The sequence below is a fragment of the Seriola lalandi genome, unplaced genomic scaffold (assembly GCF_002814215.2).
Source record: "Seriola lalandi dorsalis isolate HSWRI2012SDOR001 ecotype SW California unplaced genomic scaffold, Sedor1 jcf7180002053697, whole genome shotgun sequence".
NCBI lineage: Eukaryota > Metazoa > Chordata > Actinopteri > Carangiformes > Carangidae > Seriola > Seriola lalandi.
Genome location: NW_019524250.1, coordinates 153,573 through 179,928, shown reverse-complemented (window position 1 = coordinate 179,928; position 26,356 = coordinate 153,573). Strand labels below are relative to the sequence as shown.

The 26,356-nt window shown below is 42.2% G+C and overlaps 1 protein-coding gene across 1 annotated transcript; it reads right to left on the bottom strand.

Moving 5' to 3' along the window:
• Nucleotides 1–10: 10 nt before the first annotated feature.
• Nucleotides 11–15,557, bottom strand: st3gal2 (ST3 beta-galactoside alpha-2,3-sialyltransferase 2). Its single transcript, XM_087172741.1, has 8 exons — nucleotides 15,487–15,557; nucleotides 15,017–15,443; nucleotides 9,064–9,123; nucleotides 8,474–8,607; nucleotides 6,183–6,362; nucleotides 5,737–5,782; nucleotides 4,471–4,590; nucleotides 11–4,330 (listed from the first exon to the last, which is right to left on the bottom strand). The coding sequence occupies exons 1-8, from the start codon at nucleotides 15,555–15,557 to the stop codon at nucleotides 4,157–4,159; spliced, it is 1,212 nt and encodes a 403-aa protein (XP_087028867.1). The 3' UTR covers nucleotides 11–4,156.
• Nucleotides 15,558–26,356: the final 10,799 nt, after the last annotated feature.

The window sequence follows — 26,356 nt, the reverse complement described above, 5'->3', positions numbered from 1 at the left end:
GGTGGGGGGGTGGGGGGGGCGCAGAGTCGACTGCAGGCAGCGAATGTGATAGGAATGTGTTATTCTGCTGCCAGGGAGCCCAGAGATGTCCTGATGAAAGCCACGTTATCTCCACAACAATTTACACATTCATTCTGAAGCTGGAGGGAGCATCTTGGGAAACAAACATCAATAACGCGGGGCCGTGATAGCTGACAACTCCTAGGAAACACTGAACCAGGCGCGAGTTCATGACAGCAGCGGTGCACTGATATGTCTAAACCTTTAGATGCTTTGTCATCTTCACCCTTCGGTTGTTCTACAGTCTCCGAGTGGCTCAGAACAGATACGGAAAGACAGAGCAGGTATCTGCAATATCAGGGAGTTGAATCTAGCAGATGACCCTCTGTGTCTGCCGTCTTTCCTGCCCTTCCTCACCGTCTAGAAAAGCAGAAATGCCTCAAAACCCTCAACTACATGTTCAAAAAAAAAAAGTAGCAAACGACCTAATCTGAATTCACAGCACATCCTCTCCTTTAGCCTACAGCGTTCCTTAAAAAACACTGTCAGTTTACAAAGCAGTAAGAAGTGAAGAGTGGGAGGCGCCTGTACCCCGAGCAGAAGGCAGAGTGTGTGTTTTCATGTAGGTGTGTGTGTGTGTGTGTGTGTGTGTATACAGCTCAGAAGGCACAGCTCTCAGCCAGAAGACATGTTCGTGTGTGTGTGTGTGTGTGTGTGTGTGTGTGTGTGTGTGTGTGTGTGTGTCTGAGTGACTTAAAAAATGCAAAGGTAGCAGGTGTCTTTTGCCAATGGAGCAGCTGTAGGTGAGAGACGTCCAGCAGCAGGACAAGGCACGAAAGCATGAATGTGTGTGTGTGTGTGTGTGTGTGTGGTGTGTGCGTGAGAGACAGAAAGAAAGAGAAAGAGAGAGAGAGAGAGAGAGAGAGAGAGAGAGAAAACACAAATATGTCCAGTTTCAGCCAAACCGACTTAAAATGAGCCCAGCTCAACACTAAAGCATCCCATAAAATCTGTTATGTGCAAAATAGGATAATAACACAGAAAGCAGAGAGTACACGAGAGTCATATGTGGTTACACAATATCATCCAAAGATCATACAATAATACAACAGAACTGATATCAGAATAGGAGGCACAAATCTTCCCATCACCTGCTGGGGGCAGTATGACACTCCAACCCTCCTCACTGTGTGTGTGTGTGTGTGTGTGTGTGTGTGTGTGTGTGTGTGTGTGTCTGTGTGTGTGTGTGTCTGCGTGTGCATGTGCGTGCATGTGTGTGTCTACCATAAATCTTCCAATCTCACCAAAAGTGATGTAAAACTTTACATCCCTTGACTTTTGATGTCAGACTCAACTATGTGCTCTGTTTTCACACATACACAGGTCACATGTCATTGGACATGATGAACCATCTGCTGCAGCGGTTGGCACTCACAGTTCCTACAGAGACTCTATTCACAATTTTAACTATCTTCTCCGCCATTTTTGAGGCAGCAGATTTGTTTGTTTTTTCTCAGCTCACTGTATTACACATTATGAGTCACTAGACAGCGACACTGACTTCTTCTTGAATAAACAAAATGGGGACCACAGGTAATAAACATTCCTCCGTAGCCCTGCTCGCCGTCAAACACTCCACGGAGTACCTTTAACTTTGAATGTTGCTAATCTATAAATATTTAATATCCTTTGAATCAATTTTCAGGAGCTTTAAGTAAACTATGACTCGTACCTTGACAACTATCACTTTAAGTAGCTTTAACTGAAATAAATAAAATAAGGTTTAAATGCCAGAGTTCCCTGCACAACATGTACAAGTAACTGCTGAGTCATTAAAACTGATCAACAATCATTCAAAACGATACATAAGTAAATGGGCAGTAAAAACATTTTTCATCACACCTTGAAAGACTAAGTTCTCTTCCAGACCTACGTAGGAACCCTGAGTACTTCTCCTTAGCAGCCGGCAGCTGTTTTATTGATAAACACATCTCTGTTCGCCATCTTTAGATGGATATACTGCCTCAGCTCAAACCAAATAGTTTTACTTTCCCACCTCTTTGTGGAGCACAGTCTCTTTTTTCCATTGATGTTTTGTTTATGTCTCCTCATTAAAGATGTAAATAGCTAACGGTGGAGGCTGTAAATGTGTGAATGGGCATTATTTGTTGATGCCAAATGATGATAGAAGCCTTTAATGTGCCACCTGGATGGAAAAGAAAATCTAATCTGAGCCAATAGTATAAATGCAGCCAAGGTGTAAACTCAACACTAAACAGTACAAACCTAACAAATGAAATCTGCAGTCTGCAGGAGGATATACCATCATCATGAAAACCAGAACGGGAGGTGCAGTTTATGCAGCGCGGAGGTGAAGTCTAAGGCGTCCGGTGGCTACACTCCCTCCAGACATAGCTGAAGTTGTAATTGGCTGAGCAGGGACCAGGGCTAGTGGTTAATGAAGCCAAGCTGCTGGCAAGTTACGTAGTTTCCAGATCCGGTGGGGTTTTCTGTCACCCCTTCATATGGGCCATAATCTGGGGGCGAAATGTTCCAGACAGTCTCCGACTTCACTGGGATGTCAGGTTGGAGTGTTAGATTTGTGAAAGGGAAGAGAAGCAGAGTCTCAGTCCTTTCAAAACCAAAGTGGTGAACCCTGTACAGTCTGTGTAGAAGTGTGAAGTTGCTGCAGATACACAACACTGAACTCACTTCTTTTTATTTTCATCCTATAAAACACCAGAGCAAATGTTGCATTCCTCATGCTGGCTTTGTCAGACTGGTTCTTCGTGCCCCAGCTCTTTGTCTCCAGTCCTCCTCTTCTCCCAAATTAGACCCCGACAGACCACATAGGGATTAAACTCCAGTCCAGAAACCAGTGTGCCTCCATCCAAACATGAAATCCCAGGAGATGGACTTTTGGCCTCGTTAGAGTCTCACGCAGTCACACCAACGCTCCCCCAGAACAGCGTGCCAGTGTGAATAAGGACTGGAGCTGGACCTGTGGTCGCTGTGGCATTTAAAATCAGGCTACAGAAGCTGAAGCTCATGCTCGTGCTGCAGCGATCTTTCTGAGTCAGAACGGCCGAGAGGCAAAAGTCTCGATTGTGTTTCTGTGCATCTGCTGCAAGGTGTTGAAGCCTTGCAGAAACTGGTAAGGACCGCGGGGGGTTTAGAGGACAGTCATACGCTATAAACCCAGCGCAATCACCCATCATCTTATAACCAACCGTTTTACAGCCCATCACAGTCAAAGTCCTTTAACACTGAGGCAGAACTCACATTAAGTGGAGTTATGACAGTGAGAAGTGGCAAGAGATGTTTTACCTCGTATATGATCTGAGAAGAACATTTCTTCCTCCAGTGAGGGCAAATCAAAACACGACCCAGGTTCAGTCAGAGCTGCAGAAGTGAATCCGGTGCTTGTTTGACAGTACATTGACTTCTGATAGCGCCACAGTTTCTGTCCGTAGCCTCAGTCCTGCTCCTGGTGTTTGCCAACATCCACAGCTGTGAGCTCGCTGTCAGACACCACATGGCTGTAGAACAATAGCCCCCTAGATGCTTATGGTGCTGTTCCTGTGGTATTATCAGTATGTAGTATATTGTATTTTTGTTAATACATGAGGATACATGAGTCCAGGAGTGGGAGATTTATTTGTGAGATCTTTCCCTCTCCGGCCGTCTCAGCGCTGTACACAGTCAAAGTCGGTATTTGTGATGAAGCTGCCCTGGGAAAGGAGATCTGTGGTCTTGTCTTTCGCTCCTGGTGCTGGCCGTCAGAGGTGAAATCTTGAGCCAGTTAATTCGTAGTCATAATTTAAGGCTGAACTCCAGAAGTGAACTACATATGGATCTACATGTTCCCTGTTTCTGGTTCTTATGAGTCTACACTGTGTTCTCCAATCAGAACCAAGACTGGTGGACTGTTTCCCAAATATGAGGGAAAGTTAAAGGATAAATTCTTTTTGGAAACAGTTCATTTCATTTCGTCTTGCCTTCAGTAAGCATTGGGTTTATTTCAACTGGGAACCCAAACTGGTGCAGGTAAGTAAAAGAGAGAATATCTAACACATTCTAAGCAGCCTCTATAGTGTCTGTTCCCAAACCAGTTTTCTAACATGAATCCTTAGATAAACGCAGGGTGATTTGCTGGTTATTTTCCAGGGAATACAGTGATTTTGCCGGCCTTGGCCAGCCGCTGAATGATCTGGGCTTCATAGTCGGCGTCGTGGACACCAGTCTTCCTGAACTCTCCGGAGTAGCGGTTCTGCTCCCAGTAGTGGTGCCAATTCCCCCGGCTGTCCGCCCCGAAACCGAACACATTCACCTAGAGGAGATCGACAAGTGAGTGTAGGGAAAGCAAGTGTGTGATGACACGTGCATCTGTCCAGGATGAATATGATGCAAGTATAGTTTCAGTATCAAGATGTCTGTGGTGAAAGCAAAGAGAGAAAGTGAAACACTGACCTCATCACAGACGTGAAGGGCAAAGAAAAGCACTAGCATGCCAGTGGAGGGGTAGCGCCCATGATGTTGGGTCCAGTGGTCGTGGATGTATTTAAAGAATGCCGGGTTAAAGATCTGGACCTGGGTTGTGGACAGAGACCGAGAGAGAGGAAAATACTGTAACATACTGTTTACTTGCTGTAAATTTCACTAACAATCAAATCCAAGCTCCTGCATGGGACGGAGGAGGAGAGGAAAACATTTTCCGCATGTCTGTTTCACGGTTTCTCCCATAGTCTCATTTTCAGAACGATACTCGTCATTGCCACAAAATGTGGATTTGTTTTTACAAATATTCATTGTTTGTGAAAAGTTAATCCAAGTTTCTCTGAATTCAGATTCAGATTATACAGTAACACAGGGAAGATCGTATCTGCTACACATTCAAAAAGGTCCAGCTGAACAAGAAAAAGATTTTGCAAAGTTAAATGTTAATACTCTCTGAGTTATTGATTGCTGTGACGGATTAAAAGCATTATTAAGCAAATGAATAGTGATTCATTTTGGTTAACAAAATGTTCAGTCCCAACAAACAGGCTTTAGGCTGCTTAGAGCTGCGCAGCGGAGGAGGAAATCTTATAAATCTATATTTTTGGTTCGACTCCAAAGACACTAAAAACTGTGTCTCTGACCAGGCGAGGTTACTCACAAAGTCTTCACAGGGCGGGGATTAGTTTGAGTTTATTTATTTTCACAGATTAAAGAGCAAGCAGAAGATTATTCAAAACAAAGGGAAGGTTTATAATCTATCTGTAATCCTTCATCAACAATGGGGAGGGGATGGTATAATTGAAGCAAAGCAGGGTCACTGTATGTTTGTGTGTGTGTGTGTGTGTGTGTGTGTGTGTGTGTGTGTGTCTGTGTGTGTGTGTCTGTGTGTGTGGCTGCACACAGTGCATTCGTATAGGAATTCAGACCCCTTCGATTCTTACACATTTTTTAAACTGCAGCCTTATGCTAATATCATTTAAATGCATTTTTTAACACATTTGCAAACATTTCAAAAATTCTCTTTTCGCTTTGTGATTATGGTGTACTGGGTGGAGACTGATGAGAGACAAAAAGGAATGTAAAAAATTTTAGCTTAAAGTTGCAAAATGACAAATTCTGAAAAAATGACGAGGTCTGAATACTTCCTCAACGCACTGTAGATGAATGTGTTTGCAGATTACTGTGAGCGTGTGCGAATGGCCGACAGTAATTGCTGTTAATGCTGAAAATTCACACCTTGTCTTTATCTACGCGAAGGAACTGCTTCACTGGAGCGTAGGTACTGGGGGAGAGAGAGAGAGAGAGGGAGGGAGAGAGGGAGGGAGAGAGAGGAATTGATTAAACATATTCTATCAGCACTTTAAGTGATTGCTGCAGCTATGAATTTTGGATGATTGACGGCTGACAAATTGTTCCAACCCAGTAACTTTCTAGCTTCTAATAACTCTGCTGTGTGTGTGTGCGTGCGTGTGTGTGTGCGTGCGTGTGTGTGTGTTATGCCCTCAAACTATACTTATGTGTCTGTGTGCCCTTCAGTCAAATGGTGCATGCCAATAAATGTTGTATGCACTGTATACCCAGTATTCTATTATGTTTTTCTATGTGCATTGACATATGTGTTAATCCATGCTTATGCATATCTGTGTGTGTGTGTGTGTGTGTGTGTGTGTGTGTCATCTTACAATCGAATCTGGCCGGTGGACAGAGCACTGGTGATCCAGACAAGATCCAGTGTTTTGAAGGGAACCAGGACGAAGCTGACGTTGGCAGCCAGGTTTTTGGCGCTCTCCGGGTACATGAAGTGGTGAGTGGTGTGGCTGCCTGCGTCTTCCTCATAGCCCACTGTGGGGGCCAGATTTATCCTAGGTGCAAGAGAGAAACAGCATGAGAGTTGCATGTCTTCACATGTTGCTATCTGTCAATGTGTGAGGCCTCCTGCCGGGGATTTCAAATCATTTAATTAATTATGAAAAAAATTCCGACAATGGTGGTAAAGCGTCACTTTTGATTGATGTATCTGTTGCGCGCTTGTGTCAACCCTCATCTGCATAATCACTGAGCAATGAGCTCATGTAGCTGACACATGGAGGGTCAAAACAAGAGGAAAAACATGTTGAATTTCTGAAGCTGCATAAACAGCGGAGCCATATCTGTTGCAAGTAACCAGTGGCAACGAAGTCGGGAAACACAACAACACAACAAACCTTCTCCATCATTTAGAAAGGTGCCACCCCGCCCCTGAATATACCCCATGAACTTCAAATTAAAAGGTGAATTTCCTTCCTTAGTAATGCTATTAAATGACTAAGTCGGTGAAAATGGTTTGTCGATCAATATGAAAAATAAATATTGTGATAATATTTTTGGCCACGTCGCCCAGCCCTAGTTGATGGCATCATGTAGTTCCTGTAATCTTTGCAGCTTGTGCCGACTTGCTCCATGGCTTAGCGGATTTTGAAGGAGCAGTGAGAGAAGATCAACATCAGTTTCATGTCAGTGTGTTAAACCTGCATTCGTTGACTTTTCAGCCATTTGCTACCAACACAAAACTGACATTATCTGTACACAACGGGCCAACATTAACGTTTATTTGAATTCGTGTTTTTTTTTTGGCCAGTTGGTGAATGCAAGCTCAATTAAAAAAAAAAAACAGCTGGTCTGGCTCTGTCCAGTTCAAAAAGCTTATTATTTAACATGTTTGTTTTCTCCTCCCTTTTGGGATTCAGCGTTAAAGGCCAAGAGGATGAACTATTGCTATGTTATTAAAGAAATACAAAACTGAAAATAGTGACGGAGTAAAATTTTCTCTTTAGTTCCTTTCTCTTGTGCAGAAGAACATCATCTGCTTCAGGTTATATCTTATTATATAGTATAATAAGCCTTTTTAAGTCCAGTGTAATCTTCAGTCAGACAGGAACTAAACCACTAGGCTTTTTGTGTGCTTCAGAACTTTGCTGTATTTACAGTAGATGTGACTCACTGTCTGGAGGAGTGAGTTGTTTATGTAAACAGGAAGATGCACCTGAAAAAAAAAAAATGGCCGCTGAGTGCACCTACACATATGTCAGTGAACAAAACAGATGCTTGTTTAGATAGCGGGAGTGAAAAATGGAGACAGACAGTGGGTGGGTGGGTGGGACTGCAGTGGGCCACGCTGACTTTAAGAACAAATGAGAATCAAACCGCAGTCATGAGAACTCGAAACAGGAGATGGAGGTTGGAGGCTGCCCACACAAGCTTGCTGAGAGTGCGACACTAGCTAATGGCTTCAGCGTACAAAATACTAGTCATTCCTTTCACAGCACCAGCACGTGGCCTCCACACAATGCTGCAGTAAACGACATATAGCCGCGTTCTCATGCCAACTGACAACAATCGCGCTCTGTGATCCATCAGTGCTGCACGACAACGGCCGGGAGAAGAGACCGACACAAAGGGATTTATGTGCCTCTGTGCACGGGTGTGTATGCGAGAGACACAATCTACGCCTTTCAGCTTCTTTGGACCTAAAGCTCTCTGTGTTGACCTCGCTCAAGCCAGGTGACCTCTCTCTTAACCAATAGGAGAGCTGGACACTGGACAGCATTAAACAGTGAGATTAAATGTAGTATCAGACACACAGATCAGCTGTCTGCCTCTTTAGTCTGCAATTTCCCTTTCGGATTAATAAAGTACTCTATCGTCTATTTTATAAGTGCATCTCCCCCTCGCACTCACACAAACTTAATGCTGATGATGTAACTTTAATGGCACATACTGTGCACTGTGATGGTATAGTGCTTTCCTCACATGAACTCTCTTCGCCCCTGCTCTTCAGCTGTCTCCCTCCGCCTCCACCTCCTCCTCTCATCTCCTAGTTTCAGCCTTCGTCTTGGCGTCTATCTTATCCATCTTTTGGTCTGTCGGCGCAGCCCTGCATCAACTCTGCTTTCTATCAGTTTGCTCATCTATCCATTGCATTTACTTCTCTCACCTCATGATGTAGTTGTGTCCATCAATGGTGGCCCCATATCCGGCGCCGCGGAGGTTTCCAGAGTTCCCCACCACAGCGCAGCGCAGGCACCGCCCCGGATCCCACGAGCCGTAGGGCGACCTTCCGGGGATCACCTGCGATGGACAGTCGAGATGGAGTAAAGTAAGACTGGATTCAAGCTACATAGGAAATGAAGTAGGACACTAGCACTGGAACAGCAAGAGACATAAAATAACCTAACTTGCAGCTCAGACCTGATTGTAAAAATACATCCTGCTCTCAATACTGGGGTGAATTCTTCATGAGACCTTCCATGAAAAATACATAAGTCCTTTCTGCCCCCGGGGAGCCAGACTGAGATATTTGAATATCCAGCCTAATGTGACAGCATGATGCTGTGCTGAGAGTCAGGATGGAAAAAAAACGATATACAGATACATTCAAAAAGGAATGAGCTGGGTCACTGATAAACCTGATGTCTAATAAAGACAATCTGTTTCTGTCAGCCTTTGCCCAAGAGTGTGAAGTAATGACTTGGCTGATTTGAAAGCACCAATGTAATGGAAAGATGAATTAATAATATAAAATACCTGGAACAACCTCAGCAGCACCTGCTGGATGCTGTGGGGTTTAAACTGCGGCTGTAACATCTAGAGAGAGAAAGAGAGAGAGAGGAAGAATAGTTAGGATGTGTAGTTTCTCCTCTGCAGACAAATTGGATCTGACAACAGACTTTAAATTTAGTTACTTTCTGTGTGCCCATGTACGTGTGTATGCATGCATTTGCCTGCATTCATGTGCAAATAAGCAAGTACTTGCTCCTGCCTTTGAGTGTGTGTCTGTATCTGTGTGTGTGTTTAGGTAACAGCCATGTGTCAGACTGACAGGATGCAGTCAGACTGGGTGAGCGGTGGTCAGAGGAGCAGGGGCAACTCTGTCCACATGTCAAAAACAAGCTGAATTTAAAAAACAGATGGCAGTGAAAGAGAGGATGAAAAATGTCAAAAGGAAAGCAAGAAGTGCTGGATTTTGCTTTTTTCAGACTGCATGTGGCTCGTTCTCTGCATATAAACTCTTTAAATTACGCCTAAACAGACGGAGTGCTAAAGTTGCTTTGTGTTTTTCCAGGTTTTCAAGGACCTTCTGTTCTACTCAGGCGGGATAAACAAGTGACAGCAGAGATGACAACAAGGCTCTGCTTAATTAATAGAAGATAATTAAAATTAAGAATAAAAAGTTATGCGTTGAATGAAGAAGAAGTCGGGAGACATGAAAGAACAGCAGATGTAAATGAAGTTGAAAGAAGGACAAAGAGAGGAGGAAGATGATACTGCAGGTAATAATGTCCTCAACTTACCCAACTGAGAAAGACTTAATGTAGCCTACACATAACACCGTGAGTGTGCAGCTATTAGTGTTCTGCACAAGAAAACTTCAGATTCAGATTCTTTCTTTTCACCACTGTAAAAATGTCTTTAATGCACTGTTGAACATCTTGTCTCAAAACAATAAAATCCATTCAAGTGTTTTTGCTTTAAAGGTCACTTCATTAAAGCCGATATTAAAATACTGAATGATAAATATGATTCTTTAAAAGATTTAAACCCTTGTGAGTGAAACAAAAACTACGCAGATACATTAACACAATCTTTTTCATATCTTACTTTATGTAACATCTGCAGTACAAGGGTGTTTTTAAGAGTAAATTAAGTTGTACTTTATGTGATTTTCATACACTGGGACAACACCGTTGGTTAGTTGTACACAAAAGAAATTTGCGCTCCTACGGACTGTAACAACCTTTGTTTGAGGGTGTGCCCAACTAGCCAGCAGTTGAACATCATGTAAATGTGTTACATATCTATGTAGATAAGTTGCGGTAGAAAAGCCTGGAATATAAATGAGGTGTGTCAGGGACTTCAGAAGCAGAGAGTGACTCCCTTTACCATGGGCTTTTTAACTTAGCTACAGTATATAACACACTGAAGGGAAAATCCCCAAAAAGCATAATATGGGTAATTTGATAGATGCGCCACCTGCAGGCGAATATTACGTCTTCAGTTGTTTTGTATTTTCTCCTTTTGAAACCGTCATTGGATAACTGTTATTTACATTAAATAAAATGTTGAAACCTTATTGAGTCTGTACTTCAATGTATATCAAGCAGTTGAGGAAATTTCATGCTAAAATATCAGATTAACTGTGGAAGAAACCAACCCATCATTTACATTGAGAGGGGGTATATAAATGGCCTGTTTGAGCAAGAGGAATGATTCCAGCTGACAAAACCTATTTCAGTGTTCATGTGGGCAGCCGACTATTGATTTAAGAGAGACTTGAAAATCTGTGAATTTATCCTAAGGCAGACACGAGTCGCCTCAGATTGACAGAATGATCTTGATCCACAGAGGCATGAAATGTTGCGAAGCCAGATGTTCACTTCACAGTCAAGCGGATAAATATGTATTTCTGCTTTGTCTAGTCATTTTAATGTGGAGTGTCTCTTTCTTTTTTCTTTTTGGATCATGGTTTTGAGCTGCCTCATTGTGGGATGTAAAGAGAATGATGAAACGTAGTAGCAGCGGCTAACAAAGAGAAGCTGTCCAATTTAAAAAAAAAAAAAAAAAAAAAAAAATCTTGTTCCAGTTTGAGCATCTACCAAACCACACAGGCAAATGTGCATTCAAGCGTGTAAAGAGAAAGAAAGCACCTGCACACACAAAACACATTCCCCCAAAACAAAAACGCACTCACACAAAAGTTGCATCAGGATATTGGCAGCCGCCACATGGCTGCTCCTCTCTGTAACCATGTTTTCCTTTCTGTTGTTCTCGCTCTCTCCCACACAGCAATCTTCATTTCCCACTCCTTTGTAGCCACTTCCTTTTCACCCACCATCGGCCTTAATTCGCTTTTCCCAACACAGATCTCATTCGCTTGCATTTTCATTCATACATCCTCTCCAGCAGTCTCCTTGCCCTCATGTCTAATTCCTTCTCTTTAATTTCCCTTGCTCCTCTCTTTGTTTCTTCTCCTCCTCTTGTCTTTCTTCATCTCTTTGTCTCTCTGGGACGCCTGTGCACCATGCAGCTCATCAATGCTGATTTGAGACCTCTAAATCTCTCCTTTACTTCCCTTTGCTCTCTCTCTCTCTCTCCAACTCGTTTCTGCTTTCCTCTGTTTCTCCATCCCCCTTGATCCCTCCATCCTTTGCCTTCTTCTCGTCTCCGACTCTCTGCATGATGCCAGAGCCGGCTTGGCATGCTGCACCACTGTTGTTCAGGGGCAACTAATTTTTGGCAGATGTTTTTTTGGCAGCCATGCCCCTGCCGTCTTGTTTCCTTCCTGTCAGTTGTCCTCTGCCTCCTAAAGTATAAGCTTCCTGACACTCAATTACAAATAAATACAACTTCTCTTTTCCATTTAAAACAATGTTTCACACAAACCACTGCTATTACATCTGCACTGACCTTAAACTTAGTAAGTTGTTGCTTCATATTTGCACACAGTAACTTCCAGGTGTAACTGATACGTAGCTAATGGAAGCTCACTTAATATGGTAAATGATTCACAAATGACAAAATCATAGACTCTTAATATTAGGAGGCAAATGTCCAAACCTCAAGCATTTCTTCTGTCTCAACTCTCAGTCTGATGCAAATTGCAAAAATGCAAATGTATTTACTGAAACACACCTGCAGTGAATAAATCTGATCAGTTAAAATTAGGGGGCTGAGTAGACTGAAACATCATTTAAGTCCTGGACAGCAAATCATTCTTTAAAATGTTTCTCTCATTGAATGTTTGATTCGTTCCTCTCCTGACACAAGAGTGCACAATAACATTAGGTGTGATTAAATAATGCATACACATAATCATTTATTTTTCTTCCTTCCTAACATTGGTTGATTGGATTGGGTGCTAAAAGCAAATAGATGGGACGAGGGAGAAAGAAAAAACACCAAGCAGGGAATTCATTTCACCATTTGGTTTGGATGTGTTGACTCTCCAAATTAAACTACTTTGGACTGAAGAATTTCTCTCAGATGAGAGAAAAGCAAATAATTGACTGGCGAGCACTTACACAGCTACATCTCACTGTAAATCAGTGTTGCCAGGAAACAACCACATTATTCTGTCTTCTTATTCCCAACAGCAAACACTTGAACTTCCCTTCACCATCACATTATGGTGCCCGGAAAAACAAACATTAGTTAGAAAGACATATAGAGGCCTGATGTGGCTCTTGCTGTGCAAGGAGATTATACTGACCTTATCAAACAATAGAGAAACATGGGGTAAGTTTGTTTTTCTCTCTGCCAGTGATGTAAACAAAGAGGCTCTAAGTTTAAATACAGTTGCATTTCGAAGTCAGCAGGTACCATCCCTACAGGTAATGACTTGTTGGTCTTTCTAAATACAGACCTTTCTACACGTTCTTTCATAAATGCATGTGTTTCCACAAATGCTGTCCATCTGTCCAAGACCTTTCCGAGATATTTTAGATGACGGACGAGTGGGAGTAATAGTTAAAAAAAAAAAAAAAAAAGAAGACGTTAAAATCCTTGTTTTGAACCCACTAGCAATTTTAAAAACTTTGCAGTGACATAATGATGCATTAATGGCCAGCATTTGTTTGGAAGAACAGAACGGAAAGAAATATGTAAGATTTTTTTTTTTGTACAGTATATGAGCAGATAAGTCATGCAGTGTCTACTTCATGCGATTATATGTGCCGTCTCATGCAGAATAACAGAGAGTCCAAACAGAGAAACCCTGATCGAATAGGTCTGCAGAGACTGATATGTTTATCCTGTTTGGTATGGCCCTGTACCTTTCTTCTCTTTGTTCTATAGTTTGTTTTCACACTCTTCATTCCTTCCCTACTCTGTCTCTGTCTTCCTCCCTATTTATCTACTTTATTTCCCTCTTTCACCACTCCCGTTTCCCTGTCTCTCATGTTCCTGCCTTATGCTGTGTTTGATCTCCCCCTATTCCTTCCCTATCCATTCCCATTCCTCTTCGTCTTTTCTACCTCTCATTTATTTCTCCTTCTGTCTCTCTCCCCTCTTCCCTGTTGCAGTGTGACCTAATGACTTGGCAGCTGTCGGCCTGTGTTTGCAGCTTTCTGCCATTTCAGCGCAGGACTACGGATACTGTGCTGAAACAGGACTCTGAAACCTGCTACTGAAGGACGCCGCGCAACACTGAGGATAATACTGGAAACAAACACGCAGACACACACATTTATATTTTCAAGTCGAAATGCACACACAAATGAGTACACAGCCGTGGAAGCTTACCCACTGAGGGTGGATGTTAATGCAAGAATTCTTTAATTAAGTGCTTTCTATCTCTTGCTCACACTCTCTCTGAGGATGTATTTATTTCATTTTTAGTCATTACTCAGTTGTGGTTTCAGAAAAGCCCAGTGGCCAACCCTGTAATGTTCCACTTCTCCACTAACACCATTACATATGACTGGCAGGGATACATGAGGAGCATGTAATACTTGTAAGGAGGGATTGGTTGGAGGGAAAAGGATGGAGAGAGAGATATGTGATTATGATGCATTACTTCCCCTATGTTGGTGCCCTAATAAACTTATATCTTCCATGTGACCGATTGCGCCTCCCCTCCTACTGTGCCATACACAACAATGTAAAGTGTTTGACAGTGTTGCAGACACGGTTTGTAAAACTCTGTGTTCGTACAAGTTGTGAGGTACACAGGACATAGTGTACAAGCCATCTTATTATTGTGTTGTTTTTAATGAGTATCAATGATGTTAGAAATATTGAATCAGAAAAACACAGTCTGCAGGTGAGAGCAATTCAGAAGGATTGAATTATCAACCAAAATGGAGTCTAGCAGAAAACAGATTTATACATGTAATATTCAAGATTGATTCTGGTTACCCTTGGTTCCAGAGGTAAAAGTCCCATTCATTTTTCCCCAGAGACAATGTTACATGATTGAAAACTGGAAACTCTGCTGGTTAAATCAAGAGTGTACCAGACTTACAAGTGTGTTAGAAAATATCTCCTGAGGTGCATCATATCAAACCAGTCACCAGGCTTTATTAATTCGGTAATGTTCAGCACCAACGGCGGACGGGAGCTAAAAATGACAGTGTTGAGAAAACACAGTCTGCAGCTTGAAATCCGTTCAGATCCTTTTCTGATGAATTCAGTAACTGCGGTGCCACGTTTAGTTCACAAATTCAACAACAAAGCCTTTTGAGTTCACTCCAGCTCTGATTCGTGCCTCTGACTGGAATCTTCTCTATGGCAACAGTGACCGAGGCTCATGGGTATAAATGACAAACAAAGCGTTATTTCACAGGCAAAGATGAAATAATCAAAACTGTTGCCAATGCCAAAAAAACTGGAGTAGAGTCCTTTTTTTTCTATGTTCAGTATATTATTTAAAGAAAACATTTAAATAGGGAAAAACACCCCTGGAACCAGCAGCTCCTCCCACTTCACATCTGTATTGGCTGCAAACCTCTAGCAGGTAAAGTTATATGATATGGTTACTTACCACCCACCAGTAGTAAACATCAGAGGGCAGTTGGATGTTGTCTCTGGTCCAAACAGGTGAGATATCCGGGTCGTAGTTCTCATCGAACCAATCAGAAACACCTGGGTCTCCAACACAGCGTGGGCAGGCACATGTCTTCTGCAGCGGGGTGTCGGGTGGCGACAGGCGGTGTGCGCCCACATAATTGGGCACTAGCTTCACTCGCCTCGACTCCTCCCACCCAGGTGGCTCCAGGTAGTTAAAGCTGACGCCCCCGCGCAGTGAGACGGAGAAGAAGAGTGAGGTGAGAAAGACGAGAACCAGCGAGCCGAGGAGAACCCAGATTCTGCGGGAACATCTCACCCTGCCTCCTTTCTCCGCTCCGCCTCCTCCGCCTGTACTACCTCCACCCCCTGCTGCCCAAGCCACCCCTCCGCTCAGCCAGGGCCTGAGCTCGGAGAGTCTGGGAGCTCCCCTGGATGGACCCCCGCCCCAGGACCCCCAGCCCCAGCGCCTGTCCCGGTGCAGGGTGGAGGACGGGATGCGGCCCCCCCACGGCCATGCCCCCACCCCTGGGCCTGCCACTGTCCCCAGCCCACCACCTCCTCCGCCTCTGTGCAACGACCACCAAGGTCTAGTCAGCGCGATTGGGACGACCCCCTGACGATGACTCTGAACCACAGGATCACCCACGATATCAGAACAGTGAAACACACACACACACACACACTGACAGAACACAGTGTGTCAGAGTCAATTTGTCTCACAGTCAAGCTGTGCACTCAGCGATGCTCCACCGCTTTCTTCTCGTCTCCCACTGGATCCTCTCCCTCCCTCCTCTCCACAGCTATGTGATGTGCTCGTACAACACACAGCAATGTGCTGATACACACATGCAGGAGTCACAGCTGAATCACACACAGCTGGAGCCTGGCTGCTTCGGAAGTCCTTTGCTTTCAGTGTGAGGTGATCTCTCCTTCAGCTACGAGCACAGCCTCAGCTTTTTCCACCTTTCTATCATTTGTTCATTCCCTCCTTTTTTTTTTTTAACTTTCTAACTTCACCTTCTCTGGCTTTCACTGCCTTTTCTGTCCACCTCTCTCTTTTACTTCCCTCTTGTTTTCATTAGCTGCAGTGTCCATCCTCAGTGAAATCCAGTGGATGGATGCAGCAGGTCCTTCTCGCTTTCGCTGCCATCTGTGCGAATGGTAAGCTTGGCTCCAGTGCTCCGCTTTCTCTCTTTTCTGTCTCTCTCGTTGCACTAAAGCGACGTAGCCAAAGAAAGGCTGGCAGACTAGTTGAGAGCAGTGGAGAGAGGGAGGGAAGAAGGGAGGAGGAGAGGGAGGAGGAGCAGTACAAGGGAGGAGGTTTGGCCTGAAGGGTATTCCATCACGTCCCTAGCCATCCTCAACAAAAAAAAAAAAATACCTCTCTTCCCTTCTCTTTTGCTTTTGGTGTCTTTTCTTCTCTGCTTGGTTCCTCTGTTATCTGCCGTTTTCTCAGTGTGTTTTTCCCTCCTCTCTTTGCCTTCCTCTTGAGGTTCACCTCGTCTAGTCTTTCTCAGTCTCAAGGTCTCTCCTTTCCTCTTGAACCCCTCTCAGTCCATTGTCTGTGTCTGTTTCACTGAGTCTCTGTGACCTATTTGGTGCGTGGAGTTTAAAGAACTCTTCTGTTGCTGTTCTTCTGCGCACTTTCCTCAAACACAAAGTTCTCAAAGTTCGGATAAAAAGTTTCAGTTTTTTATGGTGAATGATGAAATCTTAAAGAAATAAAAAACTCTTAAGATAGGGGCAGAGGATTCCATGACGCTCTTTCAATGAAAGCGCAGCATTTCCCTCCATCACCTTCTAGATGTCAGCGCTGCAGTTGATAGCTCATCATCATCCTTTCACTGTTCAGCTGAGACTCCACAGAGATGAAGAATTTAAAAAAAAAAGACAATGGATATAAAAATGAACTACTTTCGGAGAAATAATCAAAACATCACAAGCAGATTGGAGGATGTCCTCCTGATGGAAAGTACTTTATGAAGATCGTTCATCCGGGGTCGAGGCTGCACCAAGGAAAGTTTAAAGCAGTGGATGGATTGATGTGGAGAGGGTGCAATGGAAAAAAAGACAAAACCAATCAGCCCCAAATCTCATCTTCTCTCCAGCTGGCTTTGAGAGGATGACGGCAGGAAGGGCGGGGGCAGCATCTGTCCTGCTGCCCAGAGTGTGCGCATGTGTGTGTGTGTGTGTATATACCGGTGATATAATGTGTGTGTGTGTGTGGAGTTAAGCTAGGGTTGCACACCGTCTGCCAGTTGCACTAATTTAATTGTGTTCAACAGCTGTGCCAGTGTGTGTGTTTGTGAACGACCTATTGGCTGGCGGCGTAAGTTTCATTGGGCCGGTGAGCTTGAGGCGACTGCTGCTTAGCGCTAATCTGCTAAACTGTAATCCAAGGGTAGAACCCATGCAGTGCCCACTTTATGCCAGCTGTCGACCCTGACCATGTTCATCTGATGCCCTTTAAACACCTGCTTAACTCACCTGCACACATACTGATCCAAGTTACACTGCTGACTTTCTACTGCAATAACAACTAGTTTTTGATGTGTTTGTGTTTCTCGACCCATAAAACACAAATCGCTGCTCTCAGTAAAGTTGTGAAAGTGAGTATTTCATTATAAAATGTCCATGTCTGTGTTTTTTGTGTCTTTCCTTGTCTGTCCTGAAGTCTGGCTTCCTGTTCTGTAGAAAACCTGTAGAGAAAGAGAGAGAAAGAACAGACAGATTGTCATTTGTTGCCATTAGCCTCATTGACCACTTTAATCCCTCTCTCCTTTGATCTGCTTCCCTTCTTCTTCGCTCAGTCTAACCCAGCTCACCAAACTGTTTCTATTTTCCTGTTTTTCTTTGGCTCCAGCAGCTGCTTTCTAACTTTCTGCTCTTTCTTTCCCCCCCATGTTTTCATCCCTTGTTCAGTGTGTCTTTCAGACTGTCCATCATGAGGGACAGGGGCCAACATGGAACAAACTTCTGCTCTGCTCTGTTGTGTCTGTTGATTGGTGCTGAACAAATTTCAAAATGTCACTATGCTGAATTGGAAATACTGAAGTAGAGTGACAGGACACAGATTGAAAGAGTCAGGCAGAATACTAAACAGAGGAACAGGCCTCCCATACAAACTCCTCTTACATTTGGTATCTGCTGTTTTTATTACTACTGTACCAGATGATCATGCATCTGTGGGAGCTATTTACTGAGCCCAATACAAAATGCCGCCAAGTTGCTTTGTTTTGCTTCATCAAAATGTTTCAGTTTAGAGGAAGGAGAGAAGACAAAAGTGCTGCAGCCTCTCCTCTTGCTACGGCAAAGTGCAGGAAGCATATAACTCCAGTGTTGGCTTCTCTCCATTGGCTGCCAGTAGAATTTAGAGTTACATATAAAATCTTAGTTATTGCCCATCAGGCTTTGCATGGTGAAGCTCTTCAGTACGTCTCCGAATTGTTGTGTCCATATACAACTTCCCGACTTTCAGTGCCTTTTGGATGTTGACTTAATAAATCCTTACTTCCTGCTGGCTGATCAAATCATCGCACACTGGACAGTAGGGCTGAACCACACGCAAAAAAATATGTTGAGAGATATTACTACGCAATGAGTCACAGTTTCAGTGAGAATGGTAAATTTTACATTTCGTTTTGACTGAAAGAAGTGACGGTGATTTTTTGTGGCGTCTGTACCAAACAAACATGTTTCCTTATGCCTGGCTCTGTAGGACCATAGTGCTTCATTTATTAATGGTATGTCGTGACACATTTTACCCTTATCAAAAATTTGCAGCTCCTGTGATTTGGATATTGCACTTGGCCGTGGACCTACAGATAAGTCATTAGCATTAAGACAGGAAAAATAAAAAGGAGGGGACGACTGAGGAAAACAGACCAGAGAACAATAATCAGCTGTTACAGTGATGGCTGCCCACTCGCAGTTGCTCTTTCATCCTCTCATGTTGGACAGATGGCAGACTGGACGCTACAGTGACTCACTTTTGTCTCTTGAAGTAAGCAGCGGTATTATAAGACTTGAGCGCCGGGACTACCTGCTTAGCATGCTATCGTTTTAGTAGATATCTCTGCAACACAAAACCTTTGACGTCTTTGACATCACATCAAAATTGTTATTTCTTCACAATCTTTAATCTTTAATTTTTGAATGTCTTAAACTGAAATACTTACATATTGTTCTTTTAATAGACTGAGCAAATATTCAATTAATCAAAATGAAATAATCAGCAGTTTAATTGATATTGAAAATAATCATTAGATTTTTAGTTATTTAAACCTTGCTGCAGTCCTGTGGTAAATAAGAGAAACTCATTTGCCTGAAAAAAAGGGACACAGTGAAGACAGTCTGCCTCACTTTCTTGCTACCAACCTATCCACCCACCCAGCAATGAACGATTATCTTCCACTACTCTATTTTTGACGCATTGCCATGGCAGCCGGCAAGCCATGCAGGGTTGTTAATGACAACACAAACCACAGAGTCCCCAACCTTGACCCATCTAATCAATGCTACAGAACTGGGACAGTCTTTGCTTTGCTCCAGTTGACATATGTCTTTCTTTTTATCTCCTGCCTCTATATTTGCTGCGTATATCAACACTTCCATGACAGAGAGATGTTCACACTGCGGTACCGTTAGTCCTACACCTGTCCATGTGGTTTTTCATAACTTTACCGCAGTCACTGGATGTCTTCTGGGTGTAAAAGTGCAGTGACAAACAACACGCAGATGCACAGAAACATACAGAAACACACAGCGCTCGTGACAAGACTGCCGTTGTATTTTAAGTCACTAATACACTGCAGATTTACAACATCAACTATAGCTGGCTGGTTTTCACACCAGTTACACTTGAGGTAAATTGTTCATTTTTCAGACCCTGTATAAAAGGCTTGTTAGCGTTCCTTCTATTTGTCACTGAAGCCAAGACATACAATTAATTTGAGCATGAATCTCGCCTCTGCCCCTTTGGTTTAATAAGAAATGCTCCCAATGCAACTGAGAGCATTCTTTATTGTGTTCACTATTCATTTTTGAGAAAGCAAAGGACAAATACAGATAATTGTTGACTATGGCAGCTGTTAATGGAAACAGCTGTCCGTATTTTCCACTGTATTCCCACTGTTATCCATAACGTCCTTGAGAGAAATCTTCTTTTACGTGATTCATGTCATCAGGTATTCACTGAGCAAATGCTCCTTTCTGCACAGCCATCACGGCTCATTGTTGTGAAAGAAAACACACTTAATCTTTAATGAATACAATCTAAATATAATTTTTCATCAGCCCAGAGACATCACCTGTCTAGGTGTTAATACATTTATGCACCTGGGGAGCAGCTTTCAGAATGTGAGCTTGACTTCTGTGTTTTGTATTCTGTCCAATCTTTGTGCATCGCTCTGCCTTTTGAATGGTAACATTTCCTCACATTGATTTCAGTGCATATTTAACAGGACCAAACCACTTGAAACTGTCCGTCACTTCCCCCCGTGTTCCCTTCCTGTGCTGTCTCTACTGTCTGCATACAATGAGTCGACTGATTATCGGCCTGGCTGATTCAGCATTTTTACCATTATTGGGTTTTTTTTTTTTTTTTTTTAAACCAAAATCTCTGATGAAATAAATTAATTTAAAAAATGCAATATTTGACTCCTCTCCCTGTCTGTAGTCACCACTCTGTGCTCTGGAGCACACAGCACTATCTGATTGGTTGCACCTCATGAGCAATAGCCTTTCAACACTGACGGATACTGTTTACACAGATGGGCAAAGACTGGAGCGGCTCTGATGAGCACGGAAGCAGTGTCAAAGGTAAGGTAGCAGATATTGCCAGTTGTGATAAACATCACAATCTAATGATCTAGTTCATTTGTTGATCCGAGACACACTGAGCAAGAGAGAGCAGGAGAGTGAGAGGGAGAGAGAGAGAGCGAAGCCGTCGCTAACTGCTAAGTTAAAGTAACTAGCAGATCTGAATAGCATGTAAACAACAGTGGAATTAGCGTGAAAGTCGCTAAAAGGAGCGAGCTCTGAGTGTTTGAGCAGAACTAGTGTAAGTTTAAATGTACAGCAGGTAGCTGGTGATGAATAGCAACATTAACTGGGTCGAGACAGACAGCAATAAAGGCTGCCAGTAACAGAAACACCAGCAACTGGAAAAGAGACATTACGCTTACAGCAGCACGTGACCATGTGAACGGCCACTAACAGTTACCTAAAAGAAATTTTGCTCAAGTAGAAGTCAAATTACTTGTGTTAAAACATACTCATAGACAAACATGCAAACGTAAGTCAGTTAAAATGGACTAGCAGTGAACATTACAGTGTTACATTTTTAAAAGGGGGGGAGAGTAAGGGTAAAAATGTTGGCGTTTGAAGCCATCACATTTTTACAGCTAGCAATTATCAGCCAATACGATCCTGTCAACCTCCTTTCTGTCACAATGGCTCTTAGCCTGTGCTGGCAAATTTCTGTGTTTTCACTCAGCCTCCTGTTGAGTGCACTGGTGTATGATGGCCTCAGTCTATTCTGTCTCACCTCCTCTCTTTATTCTGTAGGTGAGGCTGTCTAATGAACAAAACAATGGCTTAAGTAAAGTGCAAATCTATCTCCATGCAAGTGGCTTTCAGCCACTGAGTGGTACAGAGCCCTGGCCACATATGTGGTAGACAGTTCCTACAATCCTAGCAGCAGTTTTACTCCACATGATGTGACCTGCTGTGGAACAGTGAGTACCACATTATTATTACTGACAGTGAAAACCTGCAGTTGGCAACAGACAGTTCTGCTGTGGGTCTGCAGTCCATGAAGAGAAGGTAAACAAGTTTAATTAAGTTATGTTATTTAACTGTGATCATACTAGCAATCATTTCAGAGAGATGCAGCATCCACAGACTGTGAATAAATTAACGTAGAGTATATCCTACACCGTTTAAAGAATACGTCTGTCCGAATTCTGTATTTTTCAACAATCAACAGTCAACAATCCCATTCAAAGTCCAGAACCAATATGAACTGATCCTAACAGGTATTGCCCGTGTTGCTAAAGCCTGATATAGATTATTTCTCTGTGCCACAGAGCTGCATTGTTGTCCAACAAGACAAAGGACGTGTTCAGATCGACTTTAGCCCTGCGTGAAAAAAATGCAGCCCTCTCATTCATTTGAATGAGGCCAGTCCAGCAGTGCAGTGGGGGTGCCAACGCAGAGGGCTCTGGGAAAAAAGTTGAACCAGGCTCAACTTTTGCTGGAGCACAAAGCCACGTCATCTGGCAAGGCAGTGCGTTGGCTAACCAAATACGTAAAATTGCACATTCCTGGTGGATTACTTTGGGTGGATTAATTTCTACCGCTTGCCTCGCGACTGACACAACAAAAAGATCAAATAGTTGCTGTGACAACTTTGTAACATCCTTCCTCTTATTATTAAAATTATTACTGATTATTCCTATAGCTATTTTCAAGGATTTACATCTTCAGTGGGAATAAGTGGGCCTGGGGCAGAATCCCACAGGTTAGCGAAAATAGGGAAAATAGACAATATCAGCAGCACTCTCCTTTAAATTTGATCTACATATCAAATACCATTATAACCTAATCCACTCATCTCTCATCTCTACTTTGTTGAACCCTCTCTCCTGGATATCTGAAGGTATATGCCTTTAGAAATGTAGTACGTGAGGCTGTTCACCCACACAGATACCATCTGCAAAATACAGTGAAGTATTTGCTGAGCCCGAGAGCAGCCAGCTAAGCTTTAGGCAACAAAATGTGAACTGTTGAGTCTTAAGAACAGAGAACATAACGAAATATGAAAAAACTGAAGGTGTTTGAACACTTTCTGAATGCACTGTATGAATGCACTTACTCTATAATACTGCATCATTGTGATTTCACTTCCAGGTCTAATTACAACATTTAATTACTTTAATCACTCGCCTTAACTGCTGCTGTTACTAAGCATGTTGTCGCAAACCTGCCATTAACCTGCCTGGATGAGTCAAATCTCGTCAGTCATCTTCCTTTTATCCATTTTCTGTCTCTTTTCCTCTCATCATCAGTATAAAATAAGACATCAGCAAAACCCTGCTGTAGAAAACATCTGTTATTAGCAGCTGTTATCGTGGCACTGACCATTTTTAATTACTTTTCATAACCTCCTCCTCCACCACCCACTTTTTACACTCTCTCCTCTTCTGATACCAGTTGTCTGACTCCCCCTTTCACCTCCAGTCATTATAACCAGAGTTGTGTTCATGACGATGAAAGATTGAAGCTGTCATTACAGGTGCATAATGCCCAGTGTGACACATCGCCCACCACACGCCTTCTCCATCGCTCCCACCTTGTTCCCTCTCTGGTGTTATTCACAGCAGAAGCAGCAGCTGGTCTTTTTGACCTTTTTAAAAAGGTTCAAACGTGCCACTTCTCTCTTTTTGCTTTTTTTTTAAAATCTATTCCCTTAACTTAGCTCCCCATCTGCTTCTCCCTGTCTTTCATCTCAATCACCAGAGTGGATGGTGGAACTAACAAACAAAACAAAAAAAGGTTTGGTTTTGTTCCTCTGTACCCACCTCCTTCACCTTCTTCTTCTTCTTTATCCTGGCTGCGTGTGGCTTTTGGCAAAAGTGCGAATGCTTCACTGCAATTTCATACAAGAGAGGCCACAACCTCCATCAGCATAAATTATAAATGTAGGTTTCAGACACAGGTCTTAGTTTAATGTGATCCATATTTCTGTTATGCACTCCTATCCTCTTCGTCCTGCCTGCACTTCCGCAAACCACATTCTCTCTTTTGGTTTCCTTCTACACGTTCTTTTTTTCTACACACTCTCCCTTCCATCTTTATTGATTACGTACCCGATTACAGTGCACACAGATGCTCTGCAAGTCTGACTCTGAATCAGTGAAGTTACACTGTTTTAAATCTTGCTTTTGCTTCAGTCTCTAAGTAAGACGCCAAATTTATTACAAAGCACTAACATACAATAAAATATTCTTGAATAGCTCAGAGACTAAGAAAAATGTTTGACCTCTGGTAACCTCATCAGCATCAACACTTCCTCTTGCTGATGATTTAAAATTTTAATGCTGTTGTTGCGGTATTTCAAATGGAAGGTGCGCAGCCGATGACCTCTGAGCTTTATTCACAGGAAAAGCTCTTCAAGAAACAATTTCCACAACAACGTGGATCTTACATCTGTGCCTCGATGTATTCGAGAGAAACATCCTTGGCTTTGATGGTACTCACCATCTTGAAACACAGAGAGAAAGCCAAGACCAGCCTTGAGCGACACAGTAAAGGGAGAAAATAAAAACACGAAAATGAAATATAGGACGATGAGAAAATAATCCCACACACAATGAGCAGCCAGTTTGAAAAGAAGATAATGGCTTATTTATCACCAAATTCAAGTGTCTCCATTTTTATAAACTGCAAGCAGAAAAAGCCTCACTCTGCAACTGGGCTGTAGTCATGGAAACCCACTATCTGTATCTTATGGAAATAGATTATTCTTTCATTCCTGCCTTCAGTTAATTGTGTCATACAGCCGCTCTGATCACAAAAAATTTCTGTAAAAATCTAGTCGTCCGTTCTTCAGTGTTTTTACTTAGGACTGATGAGGTGATCTGAAATCAGTTCTAACATTTCCCAAGGACTGACAGATCATACCTGCTGTAAGCGAACAGTTGGATCGCTGTCTGAAAAATACATCTTGAAATAATCACCTGAGAGCTCACGCTTTAAAAATAAAAATGAAAACTTACATGTTGATACCTGCAATAGCATTTCTGTGCTAACTGTTAACCGCATCCAACTAAAAATAATCACTGTGAGGCTGCTGCTATTAATATAGAGAGGAGAGATTTGTCTTTGAGTATAAAAATTCTGGCAGCTTAACTTTTCATTTTTAACCTGGAAGTTTTCATTTGAACATTAATTTACTGGTTATGGGCAATTTATTTACTTATTTGGCTTCAAAAAGGGGATGTGACAGAGAAGTTTGAGATCCTTTTAAATCTCATTTGATTGCAGTGTGGATTGTAACTATTTCCACAATTACCAGTTCAATAGCATATTATGGAATATGAAGATATCAATTTGAGTGGAAATTTCTCTTAATTAAGCAAAAGGCAAACTGTGCATTCCTTTGCACAGTTTCCTCTGTCATGAAACTGAAGCACTTAGTGCCATAACAAAGTGGCTTTTAACAAATGAAAGTAGGAATGGTTACAGACGATTGTGAACAAAAATTAAACAAGACTATTATTACCATTATTTTTGCATTGTAATACATGTAGTGAGAAAAATAAATAAAAAAACAGGTTTTTAGGATGTTAATACTTTACAACATACACAATAAATGCCGCAAATAAATACAAATAAAACAACAATTAAACAAAAAGAACTTTAAAAGGAAGAAACAAATAAATAATAAATAATTATATAAATAATTATCCAAGTAAAATAAGAGGGGAGGTAGTTCTTTAATTTCTTGTTAGAGGTGTATATTGAGCCTTTCTTAGTTTTGTGTCTGAATACCTAAAACAAAGATGGTTGAAAGTGTGATATATATATATATATATATATATATATATATATATATATACGATCAGCAGAAGAGCTGAGGTGTAAAATCACAGGCTGTCCTAAATCTATGAACGAACTAATCCATTCAAATCTTTACGGATAATTCAAAGAGCTTCCACATAAATTCCAGCTTGACAAAAGAAGCCAGAATAGGTTAAATAGATGTGTTTTATATGGTCTCTTATTTCTGTCTTTGCCGAGACCCCGGCAGCAGCATTTTGAATAATTCCAAGCTCTGCAAGTTCCTGGTTTAGTGCTGTCAGCATGACTATAATTAGAAGAGCCCGGGTCCTATGGCAAAAGATCACTTCAGAAAAAAGTGTCCTGACCTGAAAAAATGTACACGGTGCTGTGAGACAAGCAGAATCTGTAGAGAATAATAGGAGTTTTATAAATGTCATATGACCTGTGTTTGTATACTTGTACAATCTAATGGATTCCAATACAACTAGTATCCCATGAAGTGTACTTTTAATGTTCAGTGTTTGTTGACACCGTCATAGAAATGTTAAGTTTTAGCACTGAAGTCATAGCTTTTGTACTGCACTGCATTTTATGGAGAGATGTGTTTAATACTCTCCCAATATAATGTGGACCAGCACAACACACCTGTAACTATGACCTCATCAATAAACATACAACTGAATTTACACATTTCTGACAATGTTTACGGCAGGACTGTTGTACTCGACTGCAATAGCTTGTACAGATT